This window comes from Coenobita brevimanus, chromosome 102, assembly GCF_032717465.1.
Source record: "Coenobita brevimanus isolate Jiangsu-jjx chromosome 102, ASM3271746v2, whole genome shotgun sequence".
NCBI lineage: Eukaryota > Metazoa > Arthropoda > Malacostraca > Decapoda > Coenobitidae > Coenobita > Coenobita brevimanus.
Window position 1 is genome coordinate 34772693 of NC_137055.1, and position 25203 is coordinate 34797895.

At 45.1% G+C, this 25203-nt stretch overlaps 2 protein-coding genes and 1 non-coding gene across 3 annotated transcripts in view; 1 reads left to right on the forward strand and 2 right to left on the reverse strand.

Annotated features, from left to right (window-relative positions):
- LOC145415456 (transmembrane protein 245) overlaps positions 1 to 4790 on the reverse strand; it is a 29940-nt gene extending 25150 nt beyond the window's left edge. The window contains exons 1-6 of the mRNA XM_080284732.1: positions 4623 to 4790; positions 4193 to 4377; positions 3673 to 3847; positions 3083 to 3203; positions 2165 to 2272; positions 1611 to 1702 (exon numbers count right to left, since the gene is read on the reverse strand). Coding sequence (XP_080140858.1) covers positions 1611 to 1702; positions 2165 to 2272; positions 3083 to 3203; positions 3673 to 3847; positions 4193 to 4377; positions 4623 to 4790 — 849 coding nt within the window. The remainder of the gene's footprint in view (positions 1 to 1610; positions 1703 to 2164; positions 2273 to 3082; positions 3204 to 3672; positions 3848 to 4192; positions 4378 to 4622) is intronic.
- Positions 4791 to 4797: 7 nt separating this feature from the next.
- Positions 4798 to 25132, reverse strand: LOC145415458 (uncharacterized). The gene is made up of 7 exons (XM_080284733.1): positions 24896 to 25132; positions 23985 to 24255; positions 22570 to 23420; positions 20960 to 21221; positions 19905 to 20096; positions 19080 to 19233; positions 4798 to 4816 (listed from the first exon to the last, which is right to left on the reverse strand). The coding sequence occupies exons 1-7, from the start codon at positions 25130 to 25132 to the stop codon at positions 4798 to 4800; spliced, it is 1986 nt and encodes a 661-aa protein (XP_080140859.1).
- On the forward strand, positions 8410 to 8528 carry LOC145415501 (5S ribosomal RNA). The gene has a single exon (XR_013900101.1). It is a non-coding gene; the product is annotated as a 5S ribosomal RNA (ribosomal RNA).
- Positions 25133 to 25203: the final 71 nt, after the last annotated feature.

Here is a 25203-nt window from a genome sequence, read left to right on the forward strand (position 1 = left end):
GGGAGTTGTTTGCATAATAATGCTGTAGAGCTGTCCAGTTACAACAGTGCCACCAAGTAAAGATATCCTTCTCCAGCACCCCTTCCTTCCTTACTTCCCCAAAACTATTTCTTCATTCTTTCCTTCCCTTATCTCCTTCCTCCTCTGCAGGAATACTGAAGATAGTCTTTCTTAATTCCAAATAATTAAAAATAATCAATAATTAAAAGTCTTCATTCTGCCTTTTTCCCATATTTTCTATTTCCGAGACATAAATACTCCTTGCCTTCATCAACTTTTCGTTTTCCTTTTTCATCACTTTATTAATTTTCTTCTCCTCTCGTTAGTGCCTCCTGTACTCCTCTTCCATGCCATCACATACTCTCACTTTCCTCAGGTACTCTTCTCTCTCTTTTTTACATAATCTCACTCTCTTTTCGTATTCTATTTTCTTTGTTGCATCTCTCCTTTCATGTGCTTCAAAAGTGCCACCAAGTACTTCCGCTTTCTCCTACTTATGACTTACAGCAGATGAATTTATGTTATCCCCCTCAGCTTCAAGATGCCTTTGTCATTTCTCTCTTGTTAGCCTGGGAGACATCTCTTGTAGTGAAAGGATAAGAAACAGTCCCCAATGATCCCTTCATCATAATAACTCTCAATCTGCCTACAGCCAAATGTATAAATCACAGAAGGCGTGGCCACAAATGAACTGCCTCCAGGTCATCCCATCCTCCACCAGCATGCTGCCCTCTCTTATATTCCTCTTCACCCCCATTTTCCATCTTAACCTCAATTGCCCTCTCCCCTCCTCAACCTCACTCACATACACTCTCCTACCTAATCTCTCATTCTCCATTCCTTCCACATGACTAAACCACCTCAAGGTATTTCATTTATGTCATTTTTGCAACAGCAAGACTATTCTATACTACTTGGGCCAGACCACTGTAAGGGTGCGGCCAAACCGGACACGACGAATGGGGAGGTAGCATCAAGCAATGAGCGATGAGATGAGCGTCAACGCGATGACTGTTCAAATAGGAAGCAGCAACCTCACTCACGAGATAGTCAGAAACTGTTCATCGGTGAAGACATGTCACTGTCCATGCTATCAAGCCTGGGGATGTCACAAGGCAGCAAGCGACATTTTGGAACATGCTGCATCATGTAGCGATAAGCATGGAGGATAAGCAGAGCGACACGCCTTCCCGCTCTTTTAGTGTGACCACCCACATAGAATTTAAAGAGTTTTATTGTGTTGCCTCGTCCTTCCCTGCTCAAGTCTCAGACTTGTTGCATCCGGTATGGCCATACACTAATGAAATGAGTCAGATGGTCCCCTTAGATCCCTGTACCAATCAGAAACCTTTCTTATTTAATGCTGCTACCAACCACTGATACTATTCAGCTCAGGAGATACCCCTATTTGTGAAAGGATTAGCCACTGCACTTTCAAAATGTATGGTACATTCTAATTTTGTTAACACCAGACTTTATTCAGCTTTGGAGAGACTTTCTGAATTAGACATATCCTTTATTAACCCCTTCACTACTGAAGGCTTTGTTGCAAGAATAAAGAAACACAATCACCAGCATGAAGGGGTAAAATACTGTTTCTTGCCATTTACCTGGATTGTGGCAGCAGACAAGTGATGTGGCTGACTCTCTCTTCCCAGACACACCACTAGGGCTGAGTCCACTATGCTCACATCGGTACCATCTGTCACACGAGGTGAGTGATTTGGTGAGTGAATATATGACAACACACAGTACAAAGTGCATACATGAGAACACAGGGTACAAAGTGGGTATATGGAAACACATGGAACAAAAACTGAGTAACCAAAAGAAATAAATAAAGATATCATCCTAACCTAATTTCACATCATCATATGAGGTGAGGGAGTTACTACATGCTGTCCACCCTTTTACCTTACATTACCTTACTGTTCTCTTATGGGATTATAATTCAAAGAAAAAAGGAACCCTTAAATATAATCTTGTACTGTAATCTCCTCCTTCTGCCACAGGAGGTAGAAGCAGCTCACACAACAAGTGCTTGGCAATGGGGTTGTCCTATCTCTACCACAACACAAACTGGAAAGTTTCAAATTAATTACTTACAAAACTACATAAAATTACATATGTACGGACTAAGCTACAAACACAACTGTTAACTCACATGTGTCTTTTCGCTGAGCGTGTAGGTCCATTACCTCAACACCAAGACCAGCCAGCAGCAGAGCACACAGCACTATAAATATCACAACACTGCCTCCTGGCCACAACCCTGCAACAAGAGTCTCATCATTTCATCATCAAATTATAGTTACATTCATCAGCAGCAGCATCAATGTCTTGTTTAGGCATTCACAACAGGGGATGGTTATGACTGAACTGCCACCAGAATACTATGTCCTTATTGCCCTCATTCTTTCTGTCACATTTATTCTTTCCATGGGATGATTAACATTGCCTTCTATCTTTTATTTCAGTTATGCTACCTACAGATTTTAATTTTTCATTTTAGTTACTTTTTATTTATTTAATTTTGACATTTAAGGGAGATATCAATAATGAAGGGGTTATTGGAGTCTGCATTTTACCTCTGCAGTCAGCAATATATATCTAGACTTAACTTGCTATGTGCCAAAATAACATCATCATTATCATCCAGACTTTTCTTACCACTTTTTTCATACAACTATTGCTGGAAACAGGGGGAAGTTGATAAATTACCTTTGCACCATAGGTAGCAATGGCATTATAACCCACTCAATCCATTGCCATATCCATTTTTTTATCCCATTATTTCTCCAGAATATTTCAGTCTGTGAGAGAATGTCTTACAGAGGCAATGAGATACTGTGCAGCCTTGCTTATCCACTTCAAAATTAGGGTGCTATCCTAAGTTGAATAAAAGCACCTCCAGGAAGCAAAGTTATGAGAAAATATTACTGGACTGATAAGGTTGACAGGCAGTCTTTTTCTTCACAGTAAAAGCAAATATCTCTTCCATATAAATGCTCAGGATTTAAAGCAATCAATGTTGGGCTGAGAGAATTAAAAGCGATACTGAGTTGAAAATGTAAGCACTAACCTGAGAGAGCAGCAGCAGCAATTATCCACACAGGGATGCTAAGTCTTCTTAGAACTGTTTCTGTGTGTTCAGACCACCCTGCCATCACTGTTACCAGAAACACCAACACCACTGCTCCAGACTGTAACAAACACATCTTGGTACTTCCCACAAAAACAGTGTCATCTTCTTGTTGCAGTTTTTGGTGCAAACTTTGACTAACCTGAATGTAAAGCAACTGGACTGCAGGAAACATACGCTCACATATGAATAAGGTGCCATACTTTCTCTTTAAAAATACAGTACCAACAGCGAAGTCGACCATAGTACACCTGATGTTCTCAATGGATGGGAAGCTAAAGTAAGTGCCAAAACCAGAAAAAAAACCCTTCAATACTGTATGAGAAGCCTTTCTTAAACTGAAAAAATCACCCTGAGGCACCAAGACTTCACTGGAATTCACGATGTCTATAGGTACAGTAATTTTTCAGTAATTTATTAAGGATTTAATTACAAAAATCAACATAAAACAGAATTTATAACAAGGACATATTGTATCAGGGGACCTTCTTTTTAACCTAAAGCACTCCAAGAATCCCACACATACTCACCAGATAGCCACTCCAGGTAAGAGCAGAGACGAGAGCAGAGACAAATGCCAGAAGACTTGAAGCAAGGGTGGAGGCAAGGGCAGTGAGTGGTGTGGGTGTATGATATATCACTATGTAAACCAGCGGTAGGATCACAGTCACTGTCACCACACTACGCACATGATTCACCACAAACCTGTGCACGAAACAATACAAATAATGTACTGCTGTGCTGAATCATTCCATTACTGTGTCCTTAAACCCTTCAGACCAATGACATATTGTACTGATTTATTCTTGCTATTTTCAGATTACTGTACTAACTGTCTGGAAGATCTTGTTAAGTGAAGGGGTAAATGAAAGCTGTATCTAACTCCTTCCAGTATTAAAAAAAAAAAAAAAAAAAAAAAAAATCAAAGCTGAAAAAATCATGTATTTCCTCTTCTCTCTACTACACAGTCATCTCCACATTCACCAGAAAGAAAACCTTTTTTGGACCAGTTACACACCGTATACTTTTAATATACCAATTACAACATACCTTCCCAACAACTCCGAAGCAGTGTCAACCATTTTGAGAGGAAGAAGGGCCAGTGATACTGCCAGCAGGCTGTGAGAATCTTTGACCTCAGCAAGCCAAGAGCGAGTCCAAGTGGTGACGGTGTGTTTGGCCGGGTGCAGCACTGACCCAAACAACACTGCCCACAACAGAGGCTGAAGAAATGGCTGTGGAGGAAATAAACCTGGTTAATCCAGTAATACTGTAATACACTCAGAGATGCTATGGCCTGGGGCCACAACACCACAACCATCACCACCACATGAATATGGCGTCAGGAACGAAAATATGTACTGGAAAAGATGTAGAGCAATAGCACTGTCTTTTTCTGCCACTGAGCTCCTGGAAAACGGCTAAGATGCAATGTATAAAAATCTGGGCCAAGTTCAGGTTAATGAACTGTAATGCTCACCTGGAAGATCATATAGACGGACCATGCAGCAGCACCGACCCCTGCAACAAACACCACTGCTGCCACATTATAGAAGGCATTGCGGAGTGCCTGGTCATGACCCTGAGGAACAAACTGACGCCACACCTGCTCCAGGGGCGACCGTGACTCCTCCCATGAAACAGACATGTTGGCTCTAGATGGTCATGCCATGCCTGTGAATTAGGGATACCACAGTTATCTCTTCAATCTGCTGACACATTTTCAACTTAAGACAGCCCTTCATAGTGAAGGGGTTAATGAGGGTTATATCTAACTCCAGTTAAAAAAGTTTCTCCACAGATGAATACGATTGTAAGGTAGTAGCACGTACCAGAATATGAAATACCGGGGGTATGACATCAGAGTGAAGTGGTTAATTGGTTTTACCGTCCCTATCTATCTATTGCCAGAGACATTAATTCCATAAGGGATGGTAACAAACAAATCGCCTCCATGTCACCTTGTCCCCTGCCATTTCACTGCCTTCCCCCCAGCTCACACTCCCCTCTTTCATATACCTCTCCACTCCATCCCTCCATCTCATCCTCGGCCTCCCCCTCCCTCTCCCCCCCTCCACCTCATTCAAAGACACTCTACAGTTTTACCTACTTCTGCAAAATGTCAGAAACGTGTTTTTAGATACTAAAGAAACCTCATCTGTCCCTGCGTAAAATAAGTAATGAAGGAGACAAGGCATTTTTAGTGAGGGATGGGAGCCATTTGTTGTTATGCATGGTAAAGAGGTGCCATCTGAATACCCTTGTATCCCTTTTTTTAATTTTTTTTGATGAAGTCAGTTTAATATCTAAAAACATATTTCAAACAGCCTTCAACAACAAATTAACCCACAAAGGCAAAAAACAAGACAATGAAAAAGAGAAAACCACCAAAATAGAAAAGTCCGTAAAGCAAATGCTGACCTTCTTTTCTTTCACACCTGACACATAATTGGGGAGGGCTTAAATGAACAAATATATACACAGCCAGCTCCACACACTGTAAATAATGGTGAATACAGAACAGGGTTCACCTCTCCAAGATCCTTGCCCCCCATGTTTATTAATCACCTCAGACTAAATTGCAAAGGATATACCATAAAAGAAAAAATTACACTGATGAACACTACCTACTGGATGTAAAAATTTATCATTATCTTGTGCACAAGTTTACAAAATTAAGCCCTTTTACTACATGTTTCTGAGAAAAATGGTGCCATAAAACTTAAGTGAACCTCTGCTGGTTTCAGTTTCTAAACAGGAGCCAATAACTTTAGAAGCCGGCTACACATAAATATGTCTATCTATCTATCTATTGTCAGAGGCCTTAATCCCGTAAGGGATGGCCACAAACAAACCGCCTCCATGTCGCCCTGTACCCCATCATTTCATTGCCCAGCTCCCAGCTCATACCCCCCTCACATATATACCTCTCCACCCCATGCCTCCATCTCATCCTTGGCCTCCCCCTCCCTCCACCCTCCTCCACCTCACTCACATACTGTACACTCTCCTCATCAGTCCCTTACTCTCCAAATCCTCCACAAGGCCAAACCACCTCAATGTGTTTCTCCTAACACTTCCTATCACATCCACATCCACACCACAACACTCCTTCACTTCCTCATTTGTCAGTCTGTCTCTCCACGTGACTCCACGGGCTCCTCTCAAATAACTCATTTCCATTGCTCTCACTCAACTTCTGTCCCTCCATCAAGGTCCAAGCTTCACTTCCATACGTTAGAGTTGGTATCACAATACTGTCATGTAGTAGCTTTTTCATCTCCCTGTTTCTTATCACTGTTTTCAGGGAACCAGAAACCTTTCTTCCTTGTTGTACCCTGTCAAACACTTCACCCTCTAAACTTCCATCCTAACTCAGTACATTCCCCAAGTACTTAATCGCATTCACATTTTCCATTTCATCGCCATCCAACCTCACTGTACATTCTCTGACTTCACCTCTCTCAAAGACCATAACTTTACTCTTCCCTACATTCACCTTTAGATTCCGGTTCTTACACACTCTCTCAAACTCATCCACCAAGCCTTGTAGCTCCCCCCTTTGTCTTCACTTAACAACACAGTATCATCTGCAAACAAGAGTACAAGAGTTTCCAAACACTGCCCTCTCTCACTAGGGCTGCTCCAGCATCCACTGCCCTACCTTGTATCTCTTTTATAACCCCATCCATATGCAGATTGAACAACCATGGAGACATGACACATCCTTGTTTCAATCCAACCTTCAAAAAGAACAATTCACTAAGTTCACTTTCCACATGCACAGCAGCCTTAGCACCCTCATACATACTCTTCAGGGCCTTCAACAACTTCCCATCTACTCCATATATTCTTACTACTTTCCACAATCCTTGTCTAACCACCCTGTCATATGCTTTCTCCATATCCATGAAGGCGACATACTGGTACAACGTCTTTCCCTTCTCCAGAAACTTTTCCACAAAAGATCTAAGAATGAATCTCTGATCCACACAACCTCTTCCCTTCCTAAAACCTCCCTGTTCTTCTCCAACAAACTCCTCTGTTATTTCCCTAACTCTATCAGTAAGTATCCTACCATATACTTTTCCTATTACACTAAGAAGACAAATGCCCCTATGATTACCACACACTTATTTTTCCCCTTTTCCTTCATACAGGGGAATAATTATACCCGACTGCCAATCCTCCTGGACTCTACCTTCCTCCCAGGCCAATCTGCACATCTTTCACATCCATTCTACTACTATCTCTCCCCCATGCTTCAGCATTTCACCATACACTCCATCAATTCCTAGGGCTTTCCCCATTTTAACTTTCTCCACTGCTTCCACAACTTCCATTCTACTGATTTTTTCCTCTCTTCTCACATCCCTCCTTCTCCCAGCCATTCCCCAGCCACTATACTTGCATTCTCTATGTTCAACAATTCTTTAAAGTGTTCTCTCCATCTGCTCACTTTTTCTCCCTTCTCCCCTAGTAATCTACCATTTTTATCTTTCACTCCCCAACTAACATCTATGGCACCCTGTCTAACTTTCTTTACCTCTTTCCAAAACATTTTCTTGCATTCCTCCACTTTACACTCAAGTTCCTTCCATATTCCTCATCCTCTCTCTTCTTACACTCTCTCACTAATCTTTTCACCTCACATACTATATGCTTTCTTCTTTTGTGCCACAGCCTCTCTTACCTCTTCAGTCCACCACGTTGTTCCCTGCACCCCCTTTCATCTTCTCTTCACCTCACACAGCACCTCACATGCTGCACAGATTTCTTCTGTGAATATATTGTTGGCTATACAGCTTCCACATCCTCCAACTGCTCCAATCTATATTTACCCAAGTGCTCCTCCACTTCCCTCTTATATTCTGCCTTTTTTCCATCCTCTTGTAACTTTTACACCCTCCTTGTATGAACTACTTCCTCCTGTCCTTCCCTTCTTCTATTTCTCTGTTTCCTTTGAACTTTGATTCTGACCACCACCGAGTGGTGGTCCGAATATACTCTTGCATCCATCACACACCTTCTCATCCTTTCATCTACGCACAAACAATCAATCATTGCCTTCCGTTCATCACCCACTCTTCTCATCACTTGTCATGTATACCTATGGTTCATTTTGTGCCTGAAGAGGGCATTAGCTATCACCAACCCCCTCCTGGCACAAATGTCCACTAATGCATTGTCATTTTCAACCATCTCTGCAGGCACAGCCCACTTAATAAATACAGTAATTAATTAATACATAAATAAGCATCTATAATAAAACCGGCCATACCACGTTGAGTACACCGCTTCCCGTCCGATCAGCGAAGTTAAGCAACGTTGGGTCTGGTTAGTACTTGGATGGGTGACCGCCTGGGAACACCAGATGCTGTTGGCATCCCTACGTGTCAAGTGGGGTTGGTGGAGGATTAGTGCCCCTCCCTGTAAAACAATTAACTCTAAGCCATTGGCCACCCCGTCTGGGATACATGGCGTCTGGCAATGAATGAATGAATGAATAAAACCGTCAAAGAACCTCTACAGAAAATAGCGAAATACTCTTCTACGAAGAACGTATTCTACAGACAACATCTGCTCCTGTCAACACCTCAACATGAACCTCATACATACATATCCTCTTATTGAACAAAAAATTATTCCACCTCCACCACTGTCGCCTATGACCTTCACTACTTTCACTCTCCAGCTGCTATTACGTCACCTGTCATTCTTGTACTCTTGATAAACTGGTTATAATGAGCTACTCACACACAAAACAGGAGGGTTGTAGGGGTGTAAAGTCTTCAGGAAACTTGAGGGATCCCGAAATAAAGTATTAGCTCATCCACCCACACCCGCAAAACAACACAGAAGTTAAATACCCTGAACTAACCTAAGTCAGTGAACCTCCATCTTGACATTTTCGCCTTTAGCATTAGCCCACAGAATAATTTAAATGAATATACTTTCTAACTTATTCCATACAGGAAAAAAAAAAATCACAAATAAGTGAAGATTATACTTAAAATTCCTACCAGCGGACCTTAAGTACTATTGGCAGAGAGCAACAACATGGCGTCGAATAGCTTCAAAATCTCAAGAGTTAAAGGTCCGCAGTGTTCTGTCGTTATATAGTTTAGATAGTTGCATCAATATCTCTCCACCTTCAGTGCTGAGTTTTAACATTAGCAATAGAATATGATGGTAATCAAAAAGAAGTGTTATGGAAAGGCTTTAGAATTACAGCATTGTCTTTTACAACTGAACTACGTGAAAGGACAAAAATGCTCGTCCTACAGTTTTCGTATAGTACAGTATGCTCGTCCTACAATGTTCGTAGAATTAATGAAGATTTACATTTAGTAGAACATATCTTATTGTTCATATCATATCCAAAACAGTACTGCCTTCGCAGTGGCCGACCAGGCTGCGCCATTTGGTGCCACTCGACTCCATCGAGTGGCACCTGAGTTGAGTGGCAGCTGGTGCCACTCGAATTAGATGACCATTCATCCTATGGGTGTTGCTAAGCAAAATCGCTGTCTCTGATAACATATAGGGAAGGTAACTGCTGTAACCTGGATGATGCAATGGTCTTGCATCCCAAACGTTAGTGGCTGAATACCTGTTACAGGCTCAAAGGCCTAAGTTACATAGATAAGCACCGCAGCTAAGCGCCTCATAGTAATTGCCTCCACTCAAACACTGCAGTCCACCACTTCCCTTTCGGGTGTTGTGGAAGGGGAGCTGGGGGAAACTTGCACATCCCATCCGAAACGCCTATCCCAGTCTTCTTTATGGTACGGAGAGGGACACCTTTATGTGGTGGCACCGATATGGTTGCTCAACTGCCTGGCGATACAAATGCTCCTCCGTTACTTTCCCGTCCCCCAAAAGGAGGATGGTGAACTGCAGGAAAGGGTCAACTTAAGTCTGAAGTCCACTGACCTAACAGTAATAATACCGTGATGATGATAATTAAAATGCCCGCCGCCGGACCTCCCACCTCGCCACCCCCCACCCCACCACCGGGCCGCTACCACACCACCACCCCAGGAGGAAACAACGGTGGGGCTAGTGACCCAGGTCAAGAGGGTCACCGGGACACGACTGTCCTGAGCCCCTGTTCCCCGCAACTGCCCCAACACCAGGTGACCGGAGAAGGTCAACTACCTTGCGGGCGGGACAACCATCGTCAGAATTGGGGTGGGACTGAACAAGATTCAGTCCCAGGTAACACCGTGTTGACGGCTATTGTTACACCCTCAAGGGCAGGAGGCCCAAGGTTACGGCCTAAAGAGTGTACCAGGGTAGACACGACTGTCCTGAGCCCCTGTTCCCCGCAACTGCCCCAACACCAGGTGACCAGAGAAGGTCAACTACCTTGCAGGCGGGACAACCATCGTCAGAATTGGGGTGGGACTGAACAAGATTCAGTCCCAGGTAACACCGTGTTGACGGCTATTGTTACACCCTCAAGGGCAGGAGGCCCAAGGTTACGGCCTAAAGAGTGTACCAGGGTAGAGAGACCTTCTGCTACGGCCTTAGTACACTCCAGAGAGAGAGTTGCCCCTGTGCATCCCTCCCCTGCTGTTCTATCCTACAGGAGCAACACCGCGCCGACGGCCCCTGTACGTGGCGGGGAAGGAGCGGCCACTGTATGCCCTTCAGTTGCTTCTCGTCGGGAAGATCAGCTCCCTGCTACGGCCAAAGTACGTACTAGGGTAGAAGGGCCCTTGGCCATCGTACGTGCAGCTTTTCCCTACTACGGGAGCAACACCTTGCCGACGGCCCCTGTACGCCCTTCAGTTGCTCCTTGTAAGGCGGGTAGGTTTACGGCCCCGGTCAAAGCATGTACCAAGGTAGAGAGGCCCTTGAAGATAGCATCAGTACATACCGGAGAGAGTGTGGCCCTTGTGCCCCTTACTCCTGCTTTTCCCTACTACAGGAGCAACACCGCGCCGACGGCCCCTGTACGTGGCGGGGAAGGAGCGGCCACTGTACGCCCTTCAGTTGCTCCTTGTACGACGGGTAGGCTCACGGTCACAGCCAAAGTATGTACCAGGGTAAGGCAACCCAAGGCTCTGGCCTCTGGACATACCGGAGAGGACACGGGCTACGTGAATCCTTCTCCTGCCTCTTCCCCCTGTGGGAGCCCTTCATCACCACCCGGGAGTGTTGCCCTGGAGGTGTCGGTAGAGTGGTGGCAAGGCCCGATACTGGACCTACCTCCTACGCCTGGGAGATCCTTGTTCCTGCCCGAGACCTGACGGAGAAGTTGCCGCAGCCCAGCCCTGTCGGCACCTCTCCCCATAGGCGCCCGCAGTCCCAGGACCCCCAGGCCAGACCCACAGGCTCCCAACAAGGGCAACCCAGGCTCCCTCACCCCACGGAGCCAGAGACGACAGGCCCGACTGCTCCAGCTGTTCGGCCCCAGCCCCGAGGGCCACCTCTCAGGTCGGGGCCCCCAGACAGGAGGGCCTCCCTGCACCCCACCGACGAGGCTCCAACTCGAGGGCCACCTCTCAGGTCGAGGCCCCCAGACAGGAGGGCCTCCCTGCACCTCACTGACGAGTGGGACCGGGGCAGTGACTCCCCTGCTGGTAGTATATTGCCCTCTGGAGGCCGGGTCCCCCTAGGGTTCTGCTCTCACGCCCCTGCTACGGAGTGAACATTGCTCAGGAGATACAGGTAAATAGTGACGCCCCTTGTGCCGAGAACAAACCAGGGGAAATAACAGTGAACAGTGACCGAGTGAAGACCAATGTAAAACCAGTGACAGTTACTATTAGTCTAAAAGAACTCAGTGCCCGGCAGGACAGAGAACGAACATTAACGTAATTGTATGAGTCCCCCAGTAAAAGAACTTTCTGTGACTGAATAGAGACTAGGGTGCGCGGGCAAATCAAAAGCCTGTGTGTAAGTGTCGCCGCGACTATGTGACTGTGTCAAGTGTCACGATCCGCACCCTGTCTTATTTATGGTAGCATTTCCCCCACGGACTTTTAATCTTATTTATTCCCTTTGTTTTCGACTAAGTGTATATCCTGCCTAAAAGTGACATACGGGTATTAACATATATAATTCAGGACATCGATGTATGTGCATTGTATTGTGTACTAAGCGTGACTGTATCTTGTGGTGTTGAAGGTTAACTCTGTGTCCCTGTCTCCTGTATCTCAAATATCACTCTGTGTTATATTGTAACGGTGTAGAATTAAGGCAATAGATGTGTTAAGGTATACTCCCTGGTTTTTATGTCCTGTTCCTTTGTGGGTGCTTTACTTCCGGTCCGGAAAGAGGACCCCGCTTCAGTCGCTAGTGTTTTTGGGACGAGAAGTCGACGTAAAAACACCAGCATAACAATAATAATAATAATATTAATAATAACAACAACAACTAGAGGCTCTCCCAAGGGGGGATTCACACCAGCTGCAAGCCAGTACATATCTAGAACGGCTTGGAATATGGCTTTGACCTTGACCTACTTTCACCAATTTCGAACACATGGGAGATTTTCATCCCTACTACACATCTGTAAAAATTTTTGATAATATTTTGAGTGGTCGCAAAGTTATCGTGGTAACAGACACACAGACCTTGACCTGCTTTCACCAATTTCGAACTCGTGGGATATTTTCAACCCTACTACACATTTGTAAAATTTTGTGACGATATCTTGAGCGGTTACAAAGTTATCGTGCTAAGAAACACACAGAAAGAGACAAACTGAAAATACTCGTAGGAGTGGAGATTTTCATCCCTACTGCATACCTGTAAAATTTTGTGATATCGAGCGGTTGCGAAGTTATCGTGGCAGCAGACACACAGACCTTTACCTACTTTCACTAACATCGAACTCGTGATCGATTTTTTTTTTTTTTTTCCCTACTACATGCCTGTCAAATTTTGCGATGATATTTTGAGCGGTTGCGAAGTTACTGAGCTAACAGACACACACACAAACTGAAAACAATACCAGCTTCGCTATCACGAAGGGTAGTAATTTTATTCGGTGTGGCATAAATAATCAGAAGTGACACACTAAACACTGAACCAGTGTTAACTGTGACAACCATGCCTGAAACCAACCAAGGATAACCCAATAAGGCCTCTGCGGGGTATTTCCATTGGCGTCCTTCTGTTGGGATCAGGGTTAGCAGGGGGCAAGAGGGAGTCAGTCTTATTCTAATGGTAATCTTAGCCTAAGTTATATAATTCTGCAAACACAAGAATATAATAAAGACCATTAGTTTGTTGGTAAAATACTTAAAACTAACACTGATTTTGGAGCGTCTAGTAGTACAAAAATACGCAGCATCTCTGACAGAGGCAGCCTGTTGAAGGTATCTAAAATGCCCGCCGCCGGACCTCCCACCTCACCACCCCACTCCACCACCGAGCCGCTACCACACCACCACCCCAGGAGGATACAACGGTGGGGTTAGTGACCCTGGTCAAGAGGGTTACCGGGACACTACTGTCCTGAGCCCCTGTTCCCCGCAACTGCCCCAACACCAGGTGACCAGGGAAAGGCAACTACCTTGCAGGTGGGACAACCATCGTCAGAATAGGGGTGGGACTGAACTAGATTCAGTCCCAGGTAACAAAGTATTGACGGCTATTGTTACACCCTCTAGGGCAGGAGGCCCAAGGCTAGGGGCCTAATAAAGTGTACCAGGGCGACCCAAGGCTCCGACCTTAGTACACCCCAGAGAGAGAGTTGCCCCAGTGCATCCCTCTCCCGCTGTTCTCTCCTACAGGAGCAACACCGCGCCGACGGTCCCTATACGTGGCGGGGAAGGAGCGGCCCCGTACGCCCTTCAGTTGCTTCTCGTCGGGAAGATCAGCTCCCGGCTACGGCCAAAGTACGTACCAGGGTAAAGAGTCCCTGCTATCGTACGTGTAGCTTTTCCCTACTACTGGAGCAACACCGCGCCGACGGTCCCTATACGTGGCGGGGAATTGGTAGAGAAGCCCCTGAAGATAGCCTCAGTACGTACTGGAGAGAGTGTGGCCTCTGTGCCCCCTACTCCTGCTTTTCCCATACTACGGGAGCAACACCGCGCGGACGGTCCCTATACGTGGCGGGGAAGGAGCAGCCCTGTACGCCATTCAGTTGCTCACGGCCACAGCCAACATACGTACCAGGGTAAGGCAACCCAAGGCTCCGGCCTCAGGACGTACCAGAAAGGACACAGGCTACGTGAGTCCTTCTCCAGCCTCTTCCCCCTGTGGGAGCCCTTCGTCATCACCCGGGAATATAGCCCCGGAGGTGTCACTAGAGTGGTGGCAAGGCCCGATATCGGACCTACCTCCCACGCCTGGGAGATCCTTGTTCCTGCCCGAGTCCCGACGGAGGAGCTGCCACAGCCCAGCCCTGTCAGCGCCTCTGCCCCTAGGCGCCCGCAGTCCCAGAACCCCCAGGCCAGACCCACAGGCTCCCAACAAGGGCAACCCAGGCTCCCTCACCCCACGGAGCCAGAGACTACAGGCCCGACTGCTCCAGCTGTTCGGCCCCAGTCCCGAGGGCCACCCCTCAGGTCGAGGCCCCCAGACAGGAGGGCCTCCCTGCACCCCACCGACGAGGCTCCAACTCGAGGGCCACCTCTCAGGTCGAGGCCCCCAGACAGAAGGGCCTCCCTGCACCCCACCGACGAGTGTGACCCGGGCAGTGACTCCCCTGCGGGTAATCCCTTGCCCTCTGCAGGCCGGGTCCCCCTAGGGCTCTACCTTCACGCCCCTGTCACGGAGTGAACATTACCCAGGAGATACAGGTAAATAGTGACGCCCCTTGTGCCGAGAACAAACCAGGGGAAATAACAGTGAACAGTGACCGAGTGAAGACCAGTGTGAAACCAGCAACAGTTACCATTAGTCCAAAAGAACTCAGTGCCCGGCAGGACAGAGAATGAACCTTAGAGTAATTATACTAGTCCCCCCAATAAAAGAACTTTCTGTGACTGAATAGAGACTAGGGTGCGCGGGCAGATTAAAAGCCTGTAAGTGTCGCCGCGACTAAGTGACTGTGTCAAGTGTCGCGATCCGCACCCTGTCTTATTTATAGTAGTATTTCTCCTACGGACTTCCAATCTTGTTTATCCCCTTTGTGATCAGTTCAGTGTATATCCTGCCTAAAAATGACATATGGACAATAACATATAAAATTCAAGACATCCCTGTATGTGCATTGTATTGTGTACTGTGACAGTATCTTGTGGTGCTGAAGGTTAACTCTGTGTCCCTGTCCCCTGTATCTCAAATATCACTCTGTGTTTTATTGTAACGGTGTAGAATTAAGGCAATAGATGTGTTAAGGTATACTCCCTGGTTTTTATGTCCTGTTCCTTTGTGGGTGCTATACTTCCGGTCCGGAAAGAGGACCCCGCTTCAGTCACTAGTGTTTTTAGGACGAGAAGTCGCCTTAGAAACACAAGCATAACAGTATCTTATCAGATTTTTCTTAAAAGAATAAAGGCTTCTGCTTGCTCATACACTGTGAGGTAAACTTCCCGTCTTTGGTTGCTACATAGAAGAATGTACATGCTTCCTGTCCTTTAATGTCTGGTATACGTCAAAATTTAACATCCTGCCTCTCGTATTATGGCGAGCACAAGCCCTAGATTTTATCAAAATTTCCTTTAGACACTATACTCTCCCTCCAGATCACCATTTTTTTCACACACCTCTCATGCACCATTTCTTGGCATTTTGAACACTGTGTAATCCTGCTTCTAGTGTTGAAACCTCTCTGACAGACTGAACACCTTGGCTTCGTGGCGCTGCTGCTGATTACTAGTTTGGCAGGGTCGAAGGTCACGCCCTGAACTAACCTATTCCTCCGTTGCTGTTGTTGTTCATAGCTGTCATCGTCTCCACAGGGACACACAGGATAATTTTATTCATGCCTGGAATCACCTCTGACGTCGTCATCGTTTCTACTGAAGACAGCCCCAAGTTAAACATAAAAGCGCGGCGGAAATGGTGAACCTAAGTAGATCTGCCCTGCCGGCAACCCCATGGATTTGCTTTTTCGACCTCTTTCGAATGTTGTAGCCATGTTCAGCACAGTTTTTCGTATAATTTTCGGCCAAATTCCTGACTGTTTCAGCATGTTGATTGTATGTTGTTGGTTCTGAAGTAGGTGCAGAAGTGGTCTTGATTGGCGACAACCGCGTTCGTCACTCTTAATAAGATGAGGAAGACTGAGAAGGTTACCCACATTCCCAGTATGCCCCTTGCCATATTTATTGAAAATATAATCGTAAGGAAGTCGAGGGGTGACGTCACAAGAAGGGCAGAGATGTGGCTGCATTGGGCTCCGTATGGGAGGTGAGGGAGAGGGACGGGTGTAGGGGCTGCTATCACTGCTCAACCAGTCATACCCCCATTCCCTCTTCCATTATCACCTATGCCAAAGCTCTCTCTCTCTCTCTGTCTCTCTGTCTCTCTCTCTCTCTCTCTCTCTCTCTCTCTCTCTCTCACACACACACACACACACACACACACACACACACACACACACATTTTCATTTCAGTGCCTATCAGTCTGCTTGTATCCTTATCTCTTACTTTCATGTCTCACTGCTGTTTGTCATAATGTACAAAATAAATCGCCAAGGAGAAAGTGCTACGAAGCCACCTCTGTTTGTTTTTTATGTGCAAAAGTTGAAAACCTGCAAAAAAATAATAACAATAGTAGTAGTAGTTGTTATAGTAGTAGTAGTAGTAGCAGTAGTAACAATAACAACAACAACAACAACATAATAATAATAATAATAATAATAATACAGTAATAATAATGATAATAAATTGTTCATTCCAAGGTCAGACAAACGAAACAGCCAAAAATCCATCTTTTTATTTGAAGACGCTGGACGATATTTGAAAGACTGAAATGGGTGGGTAAGAAGAGCGTAGGGAATTGCTAGAGAGATACGGGACCACATGGAGTTTCACTAGACTGAAGTACCTTGCGTGTGTAAATCTTTAGGGAGTGACTAACTAACGGGGCCGCACGTAGTGATGCTTCCACGTCTTGAAAAATGAAAGAAAAGGAAGAAATAAGAAAGAAAGAGAGAGAGAGAGAGAGAGAGAGAGAGAGAGAGAGAGAGAGAGAGAGAGAGAGAGAGAGAATCGTATTCTGGGTAACATAGGACTTTCTTTACATTAGTACCAAAAATATACACAAATGACATAAAACAACGATATCAAATTGTAACAGGCGTAATAAATCGCAATGGATATAGTGTTGCGATGTCTCCTGTGATACTTAAAATCCGGCCAACAGAATGAAAGATCGACTTGGAGAGTACGAGTGAAGTGTACGAGGGAGGGGAAAGGAAAGTGGCTAGGATGGGATGGCTATGTGAGTGAGGTGGAGGGTGGGAGAAGGTGGAGACCGGGGATGAGATGGAGAGCTAGAGAGGAGAGGTGCATTAGTAGAGTTGGAGAAAAGGCAGCCTGATAGTGGAGGACAAAATGACATGGAAGTTCACTTATTTCAATTATTCTGTTTTTACTTTAACTTGGCTAAAATTGTCATCTCTCCATCTTGAATGCTGACTTGTAACTAGGGCATTATGGGAGTCACGAAGAAGTGCTATGGAAAGGACTTAGAGCTGCAACACTTTCTCCGTCACTGAGCTACGTGAAATTAGCTACAGAGGGACGAAAATCTGGGCCAACTTAAGGTGAAAAGAGTATAGGATGTTATCGTTCTTGTGCAGGTTATTTTCCGTAGTGGCAGAATAAGAGAATACTAGGGTTCTACATCCTTTCCACTGCACTTCTTGATTAGGAACATATTCCATTGTTAATCTAATGCCACAACTTATCACGCAAGGAGAGATGGCAATTTTACACCTAATTAAAGTGAAGATATTATAGCTTTGATCACGAGAGACTGATAATGGTGGATAATTCTTGCGTTAATATGACAGACGTGGATGGTATGTGGATGACTGTGTGGTCTGTTTCACCGGGCACGCTGTTTATAGATCACCCTCTTTCATATATATTAAGTACTGTTGTGGTGTTGATGGACAGGGACGCCTTCATGTGGTGGCACCGATCTAACTAGGTTGCTAAGCTGCCTGGCTATACAAATGCACCTCAAGTACTTCCCTATCCCCCCAAAAGGAGGATGGTAAACTTGCTGGGGATACTGCTGCTGCTGCTACTACCACCACTACTATTAGGACTGCTACTACTACTACTACTACTACCTGTTATGCTGAGTTATATGCCAGTGATCCGTGCAGGCAAATATACATCTACTACATGCATTCAGATTCGCTTCAGCTTATCGAGGTAAAAGTGGCGAGAACAAAGCATAACCAACTACTAAAACTGTTTATTCCGTGGTATTACCTGGGAGTCAAGGCTGGCACCCGCATTCTCATCGGCTGACGAAGCCCCCAAACACCGTTTCCTAAGCGATTTATTTTGCTTATTATACCTTATTGTCCATTTCCGTGCTACAAAAATCCTTACAGTATCACGTACTGAAGAATACTGACCACCCATATCGAAAAATAAATCGCAAGGGACGAGTTGCCAAGAACATCTTTAATACCTTTTCCTGTGATTTGTTTTGTACCTTACTGTTCTAATTTGTGTTACATAAACCCTTCCAATATCGCCATGGCCTGCGTAAATAAAGTACAAAAGTATGTTAATCAACCATATAAAAAAATCGCCAAGGAAGAGGTGTTAGGGAACCTCCTTACCCGACGGGAATACGGGCCAACTGCACCATCCGTCAAGTGTCCGCCAAAGCGTTCCTCTGCGTTCCATCCTCTCCATCCGTCTCTTCAGAAGAATACTAACCACCTATATCCAAAAACAAATCGCTAAGGAAGAGATGTTACGGAGCCTCCGACGAGAATACAGGCCGTGACCCTTCTTCATCTTCTTCACCGTCTGTCAGGTGTTCACCAAAGTGTACATTTGTGTCCCTCTGCGTGCCATCCTCTCCTTCCGCCTCTCATCGGTGGCCACAGCAAGAGGCATGAACAGCCACAGGAGGAAGGCACAGCACACGACTGAGGCCAGGGCATACATGGTGACGTCATAGCTCCCGGAGGTGTCACGTATGTACCCTGAGAAGAAGAGGAAGAAGAGGAGGTGGTGATGGTGGAGGAGGAAGAAGAGGAGAAGGAGGAGGAGGAGGAGGAGGCAGAAGTCTTACGATAGATACCTACCTACCGTACAAAAGCTCAGTAGCCTCAACCACCCCTCGGACCTAAACCCTTTTGGACTACATCTAGTTAGAGCGTCTCAGCCCTAGACCACTATTCGCTGGCAACATGGATACCACCTACCTTAGTAAATGGGATTTGGGGTCACAGAACTAATTTAGTGGCTCATCGAGTGAGTAGATGGTAGACGCTCACACCTACTACCACCACCACCACCACCAGTGATAACAACAACAACAACTAATAATAATAATAATAATAATAATAATAATAACAACAATAAAAATAATAATAATAATAAAAATAGGCTGCTGCTGCTGTTACTACCACTATTACAACTACCACTACTACTACTAATACTATTACTACTACTACTACTACTACTAATAATAATAATAATAATAATAATAATAATAGTTTTATTCGAATCTAAATGCGAAACCATACTATGGATTAACATATACTTGATGTTAGGGAGAGAGAGAGAGAGAGAGAGAGAGAGATAGACACACACACACACACACACACACACACACACACACACACAAACATACACACACACTAAAACCCACCAATGAGGGGGCCGATGGTGACGTATCCTGCTGCGATAGTCAACATGGCAGCTCCAAGCATGGGTGTGAAGTTGTGCAGGCCCATGTAGTGCACCATAACCAGGCTGAAGGTGCCCATGAAGGCGCCTACACCACACCCCCACACCCCCATCACCACCGCGATCCACACCCACTGCTCCACCATGGTAAACACTGCAAAGAAAGAATGAAAAAAAAATGGAGCTGAGGAACGTGTGGATAGGCAGGCAGCTCCACCATCCCGTCATATCAGAGCCACCAAGTGAAGGCGTCCCTCTCCCGCATCACACGAGGAATATTATGAGGGGCAGTCAAATTTTCCTATATCCGCCCCTCCTCCCCCAGATCCCAATCCTCAGCCGTGTGTGTGTGTGTGTGTGTGTGTGTGTGTGTGTGTGTGTGTGTGTGTGTGTGTGTGTGTGTGTGTGTGTGTGTGTGTGTTGCAACATTTTCCTATTATCTTCACTTGTCTTTTTACTTTTCTCCTGATGTACCACCTTACCATTACTGTCTTTCTGTGGCTGTATAACAAGGTAGTTTTTTTTACTCCTGCATGGCTAGCCTTCAAGAAACGTTAGCGCTCTTCTCTTTCTCTCTTTCTAGCCAAAATGTATTCTAATACCTGGATACCACACTCACTCCACTCGCTACACGATAAGTACACAGACACAACAGATACCATACACATACATGACCTAACAGCATTTAAAAGTATAATCATCTCCCGCCTCGCATATATGGTCCCTCCTGATATTTTTAACACTAGGATCATTAAACCTGATATCCAGTGTTCTAAATTTTATCTGTTAATCAAGATCCCATTACTGGTTTTCCCTCACAACTCCCGTATGTCATAGTATCCGTCACCAGTCCTGTGTGGGTCCCTGGCTTCTATGAGTGTTTGGATCTGAACTCAGTGACTGCAGGATGAAGTTGTCCTGTAATCCACCATCCTTATTCTTCAATGTTGTGGTGTAGCATACATTCCTTCTGAGTCAGACGGTTTATCGTGCAGAAAATGAGATCCAACAACTCACCAATTATGGTAATTGTGATGGTGAAGCTGCCAAATAAATAACACTTGTGAAAGCTGAACCACGAGGCGTCTGAGAGGGAAGCCACCAGAACGCGGGTAGCCATGTTGGTCATCCCGGACAACGAGACGCACCAAGCACTCTCTTCCAAGGTAAATCCGGACTCCTGCATGGCGAACGGGACGAAGGCCAGGAAATGAAGGTAACCGCAGAATATTAGTGCGTCCCCGATTGCGATAACCACTGCGCGCCACCACAGTAGTATCTGCAACGCGATTGAACTATGACTGATTGATCGAAAATTGTTGTAAAGGTATTGAGTACATTATATAACAAAAGAAGATGGTGGGTCTTGCCACACATGTTCAGCTAACATAGGTATACATAATCACTGTTTACATATTCGTCCCTGTAAAAAAGAAAAAAAAAAAGAAAATAGAAAAAGAATAATGGTGCGTCCCGCCACACGTTCTTTAGCAAACAGAGACTGAGAAATATACACTTAGTAGATATAGCATATGCTATAAAATGCAAAGGAAGCCTTGAATTCATAAGAGATATACAGGAGAGAAAGCAGCACCATAGCAGCACAGAGGCACAAGCACAGCAGCACTTGCCACAGCCCAAGGTGCTGACATCGCACCGCCTTATCAGTGGGTCGTATGGGGTCGGTGAATGACAAAATCATCCACCAACAGGACACCTATATCTCTCTCTCTCCGGTACACTCTACTGTTGTCTAATACAATGAGTTGAGTAGTATACATATTTGTTAGCGACTAAGGCTAGGCTGAGGAAGATGTAGTTTATGACGTAAATATACAAGCGAAATATGAACAATATTGAGTAACGTAACGAGTATTGCACCTGCCAATAAATATAAAATAGAATGAAGGATAGCAACTATTTTTATGTGTAACTATACATGTAATGAATGTAATGCCTTCTAGAATTTTGGTACAAATTCAGGATATTCACGGAGAACAGGAAGTAACACATTTTCATTGATTAACCACGAGATTTGCTCAGTCAGCGTAATAAGTTGTGGGTTTCAATACCTGGCAGTGAGAGGACATTCCACAATACAGTGATGCAATATGTGTGCTGCTGGTGTTCCACGAACGTCCCAAAAGGAACGGGTTTAGGTCTGGGGAATCCCGATAAAATTTACTGGTTTTCAACACTGAGGTCATAAGGCCTCTGCTGGAAATAAGACGTTTGGCAACAGATAGATAGATAGATAGACAGACAGATAGATAGACAGATGGACGGATAGATAGATTTTATTAGGTTATGGGTAAGTCATGGTAGCCTGAGTGTTAACCCCCTAAACCCATGTGCCGTCCTATTCAGCTTATTCTTAAAGCTACCAAATTATTTTATTCAACTTACGAAAGCTCTCTCGTTCTGAAGAGGTTTGTTAATGTTATATCGATATACAGGTATGGATGAACTATGTGGACGAGTATGCTTCATGAACGCACAAGAGGATAAAAAAAAAAAAAAAAAGGTGTAATAGTTAAAAAATGAAGTTAAATAAATAACTAAAATAAATCGCTCACGGACAAATGCTACGAAGCCTCCTTACACGACCCAGTACAGAGATTTCTCACCTTCAAATCAGCCAAAGTCGAGTAGAAAATTCGCACCAAACGTTTTCTTGCATGATGAGGCTCCGATTTTAGTGGATCGTCAGTATCTTCATCATTTGTCCGTAAGTGGTGTTGATTCTCGTGATTCTGCTGATTCTGATGGTGGTGATTCTGATGTTGGTGATCCTGTAGGTGTTCATGATTCTGCTGATGTTGGTGATCCTGTAAGCATTCGTGATTCTGATGTTGGTGATCCTGATGATACTGATGCTCCTGATGTTGGTGATCTTGTTGATGTTGGTGATTCTGCTGATGGTGATTCTGGTGTTGGTGATCCTGATGATACTGATGCCTGTGATCTTGTTGGTGATTCTGGTGCTGGGGATATTGTACTTGTTGGTGATGTTGGGGATCCTCTTGATGTTCGTGACTCTGATGTTGCATATTATCAATCGATTCCTGATGCAACAACTTATCAATCGATTCCTGATGTTGCTGCAAATTATCCATCGATTCCTTACGGTGTTGCAAGTGCATAAGCCTTAGCAGGTTACCCAGATGTCGCTGCAATGTCCTCACCGACTTCCCACATCCCGTTTCATGGTCTTGCTGAGACGGATGCTTCTTTCTATGCCACTCTACGGGGTGATAGGTCATAGCACTCACGCAGCAGTTCAACACGAAACCTCCAAGTATAAGCGTGGCCCCTGAGAAAGCGTAATGGTCTTGGAGATGGCTGATGATGGGAGGGCCTAGGAATTGGCCCCCTCCGTCCCACATCATCACCAGGCCGTTGGCAATCCCGCGGCGTTTGTGGAAGTAGTGAGGTACGATCAGGTAGCTCACGTTGGACAGCACCCCGCACGCGATACCTGAGGGCGAACACACATCAGCACTACCTTACTCTTATTCTCAGGCGCTTTGATTTAGCTTCCCATACTCTTTCCTCCTTAACTTGGCCTAAAAGTGCCATCTTTCAGTCTTGACGGCACCCCAAACGCAATACCTGTGGGAGAACATACATCAACACTACCTTCGTGTTATTAGGCGATTTTATTTTGCTTACTACACCCTTTTTACTCTAACCTGGTCAAAGACTGTCATCTCTCAGTTTTGAGATGTAATGATAGATTAACAAGATATTATGATGCTACTCAGGGAGAGGCGCTCTAGCAAGGACGTACAGCCGTAGTATTGTCTTTTTCTACCACGGAGCTCCGTGAAATAAGCTACAAAATGACGAAAATTTGGGTCAAGTTAGATTGAAAACAGTAGCTCATGTTGGACACCACCCTACACACGACACCTGAGGGAGAATAGACGACACACATCTGTAAACTGCAGGAAGAGGGTCGTTTTAACCTGTAGCTCAATCAAGAGCGCAAAAACAGCTATCAGTTAAAAATAAGGCTGCTTATCTCATTCCCTCGACTCACCAGCGAAAAGGGAGTAGGTGAGAAACAGCATCCACGAAGCTGTGACGAAGGCACTGGCGATGGTGGAGAGGGAAAGCAAGATCGCCGCTGCCATGGTCACCTTCCGCCAGCCAAACTCGGCCAGCAGGGGACCTAAGGGCGGCCCCGTCAGGCACCACGTAAAGCCGAAGAGGTTGAAGATCCAGGCGGTGACCACAGAGGAAGTTCTGAGCTCCAGCAGAAAGGTGGAGAAGATGATGCCGAAGCACTGGCCGATTGTGTCCACCATTACCTGGTAAATAAGTAATAGTGAGAGAGAGAGAGAGAGAGAGAGAGAGAGAGAGAGAAATGACCCAGTTTTAGATGTTTGAAACAACGTTCATTACTCCCAGTACTACTTGGACATTGGTATAACCTGAATAAACTCATAGTAGGGACCCGGGGCTAGGCTACTCAGCTCCGACACTGGGGGTGAGGGTGACCAGCCTTTCTCGTCCCTGGGTGACATTATGTGTGCAATAAACCCCAACCACACCTCCCATATAAACCTCTGAGGGCCCCATCTCGTCGGAGTGCCTTAATCCACTACACCACCAGGCGCCATTTGGTTATATGGTTACCACCCAGCGTTGTAAATGGATTCCTGGGTTATAAACCAAAACAAAGAAGTCAGACGACAGAAGGTTAAAAAATCAAGTATCAAAATAACAACAGCAATAATATATAATGACACTCCTGCTACTACTACTACTACTGCTGCCGCTGCTGTTGCTGCTACTACTACTACTACTACTACTACTACTATTACTACTGCTGCTGCTGCTGCTGCTACTCCTACTACTACTACTATTACTACTACTACTCATAATAATAATAATAAAAATAATAATAATAATAATAATAATAATAATAGTAATATTAAAATGACTCACCAGGATGACAGCAGCTCCAATGACAACCACCCATCCCCAACCTCCATTGGGTAAATCATATTCTTCGTCTTCCTTCTCCTCATCCTTCTTCCCTTTTTCTTCATCCCCTTCGTTTTCCTTCCTTCCTCTATGTCTTGTCTCATCTCTCCGCTCATTTGTCACACTGACGTCATCTTCCCTCCATTCTGCCTTTATCTCCTCGTCTGCTAGTCTCTCCTCTTCATTTTTCGTCTTCATTTTTACGTTGCAATGCATGACTTTTCCATTCTCGTTTACTTCCTTTCCCCCGTTCGCACTGTAACATTTTT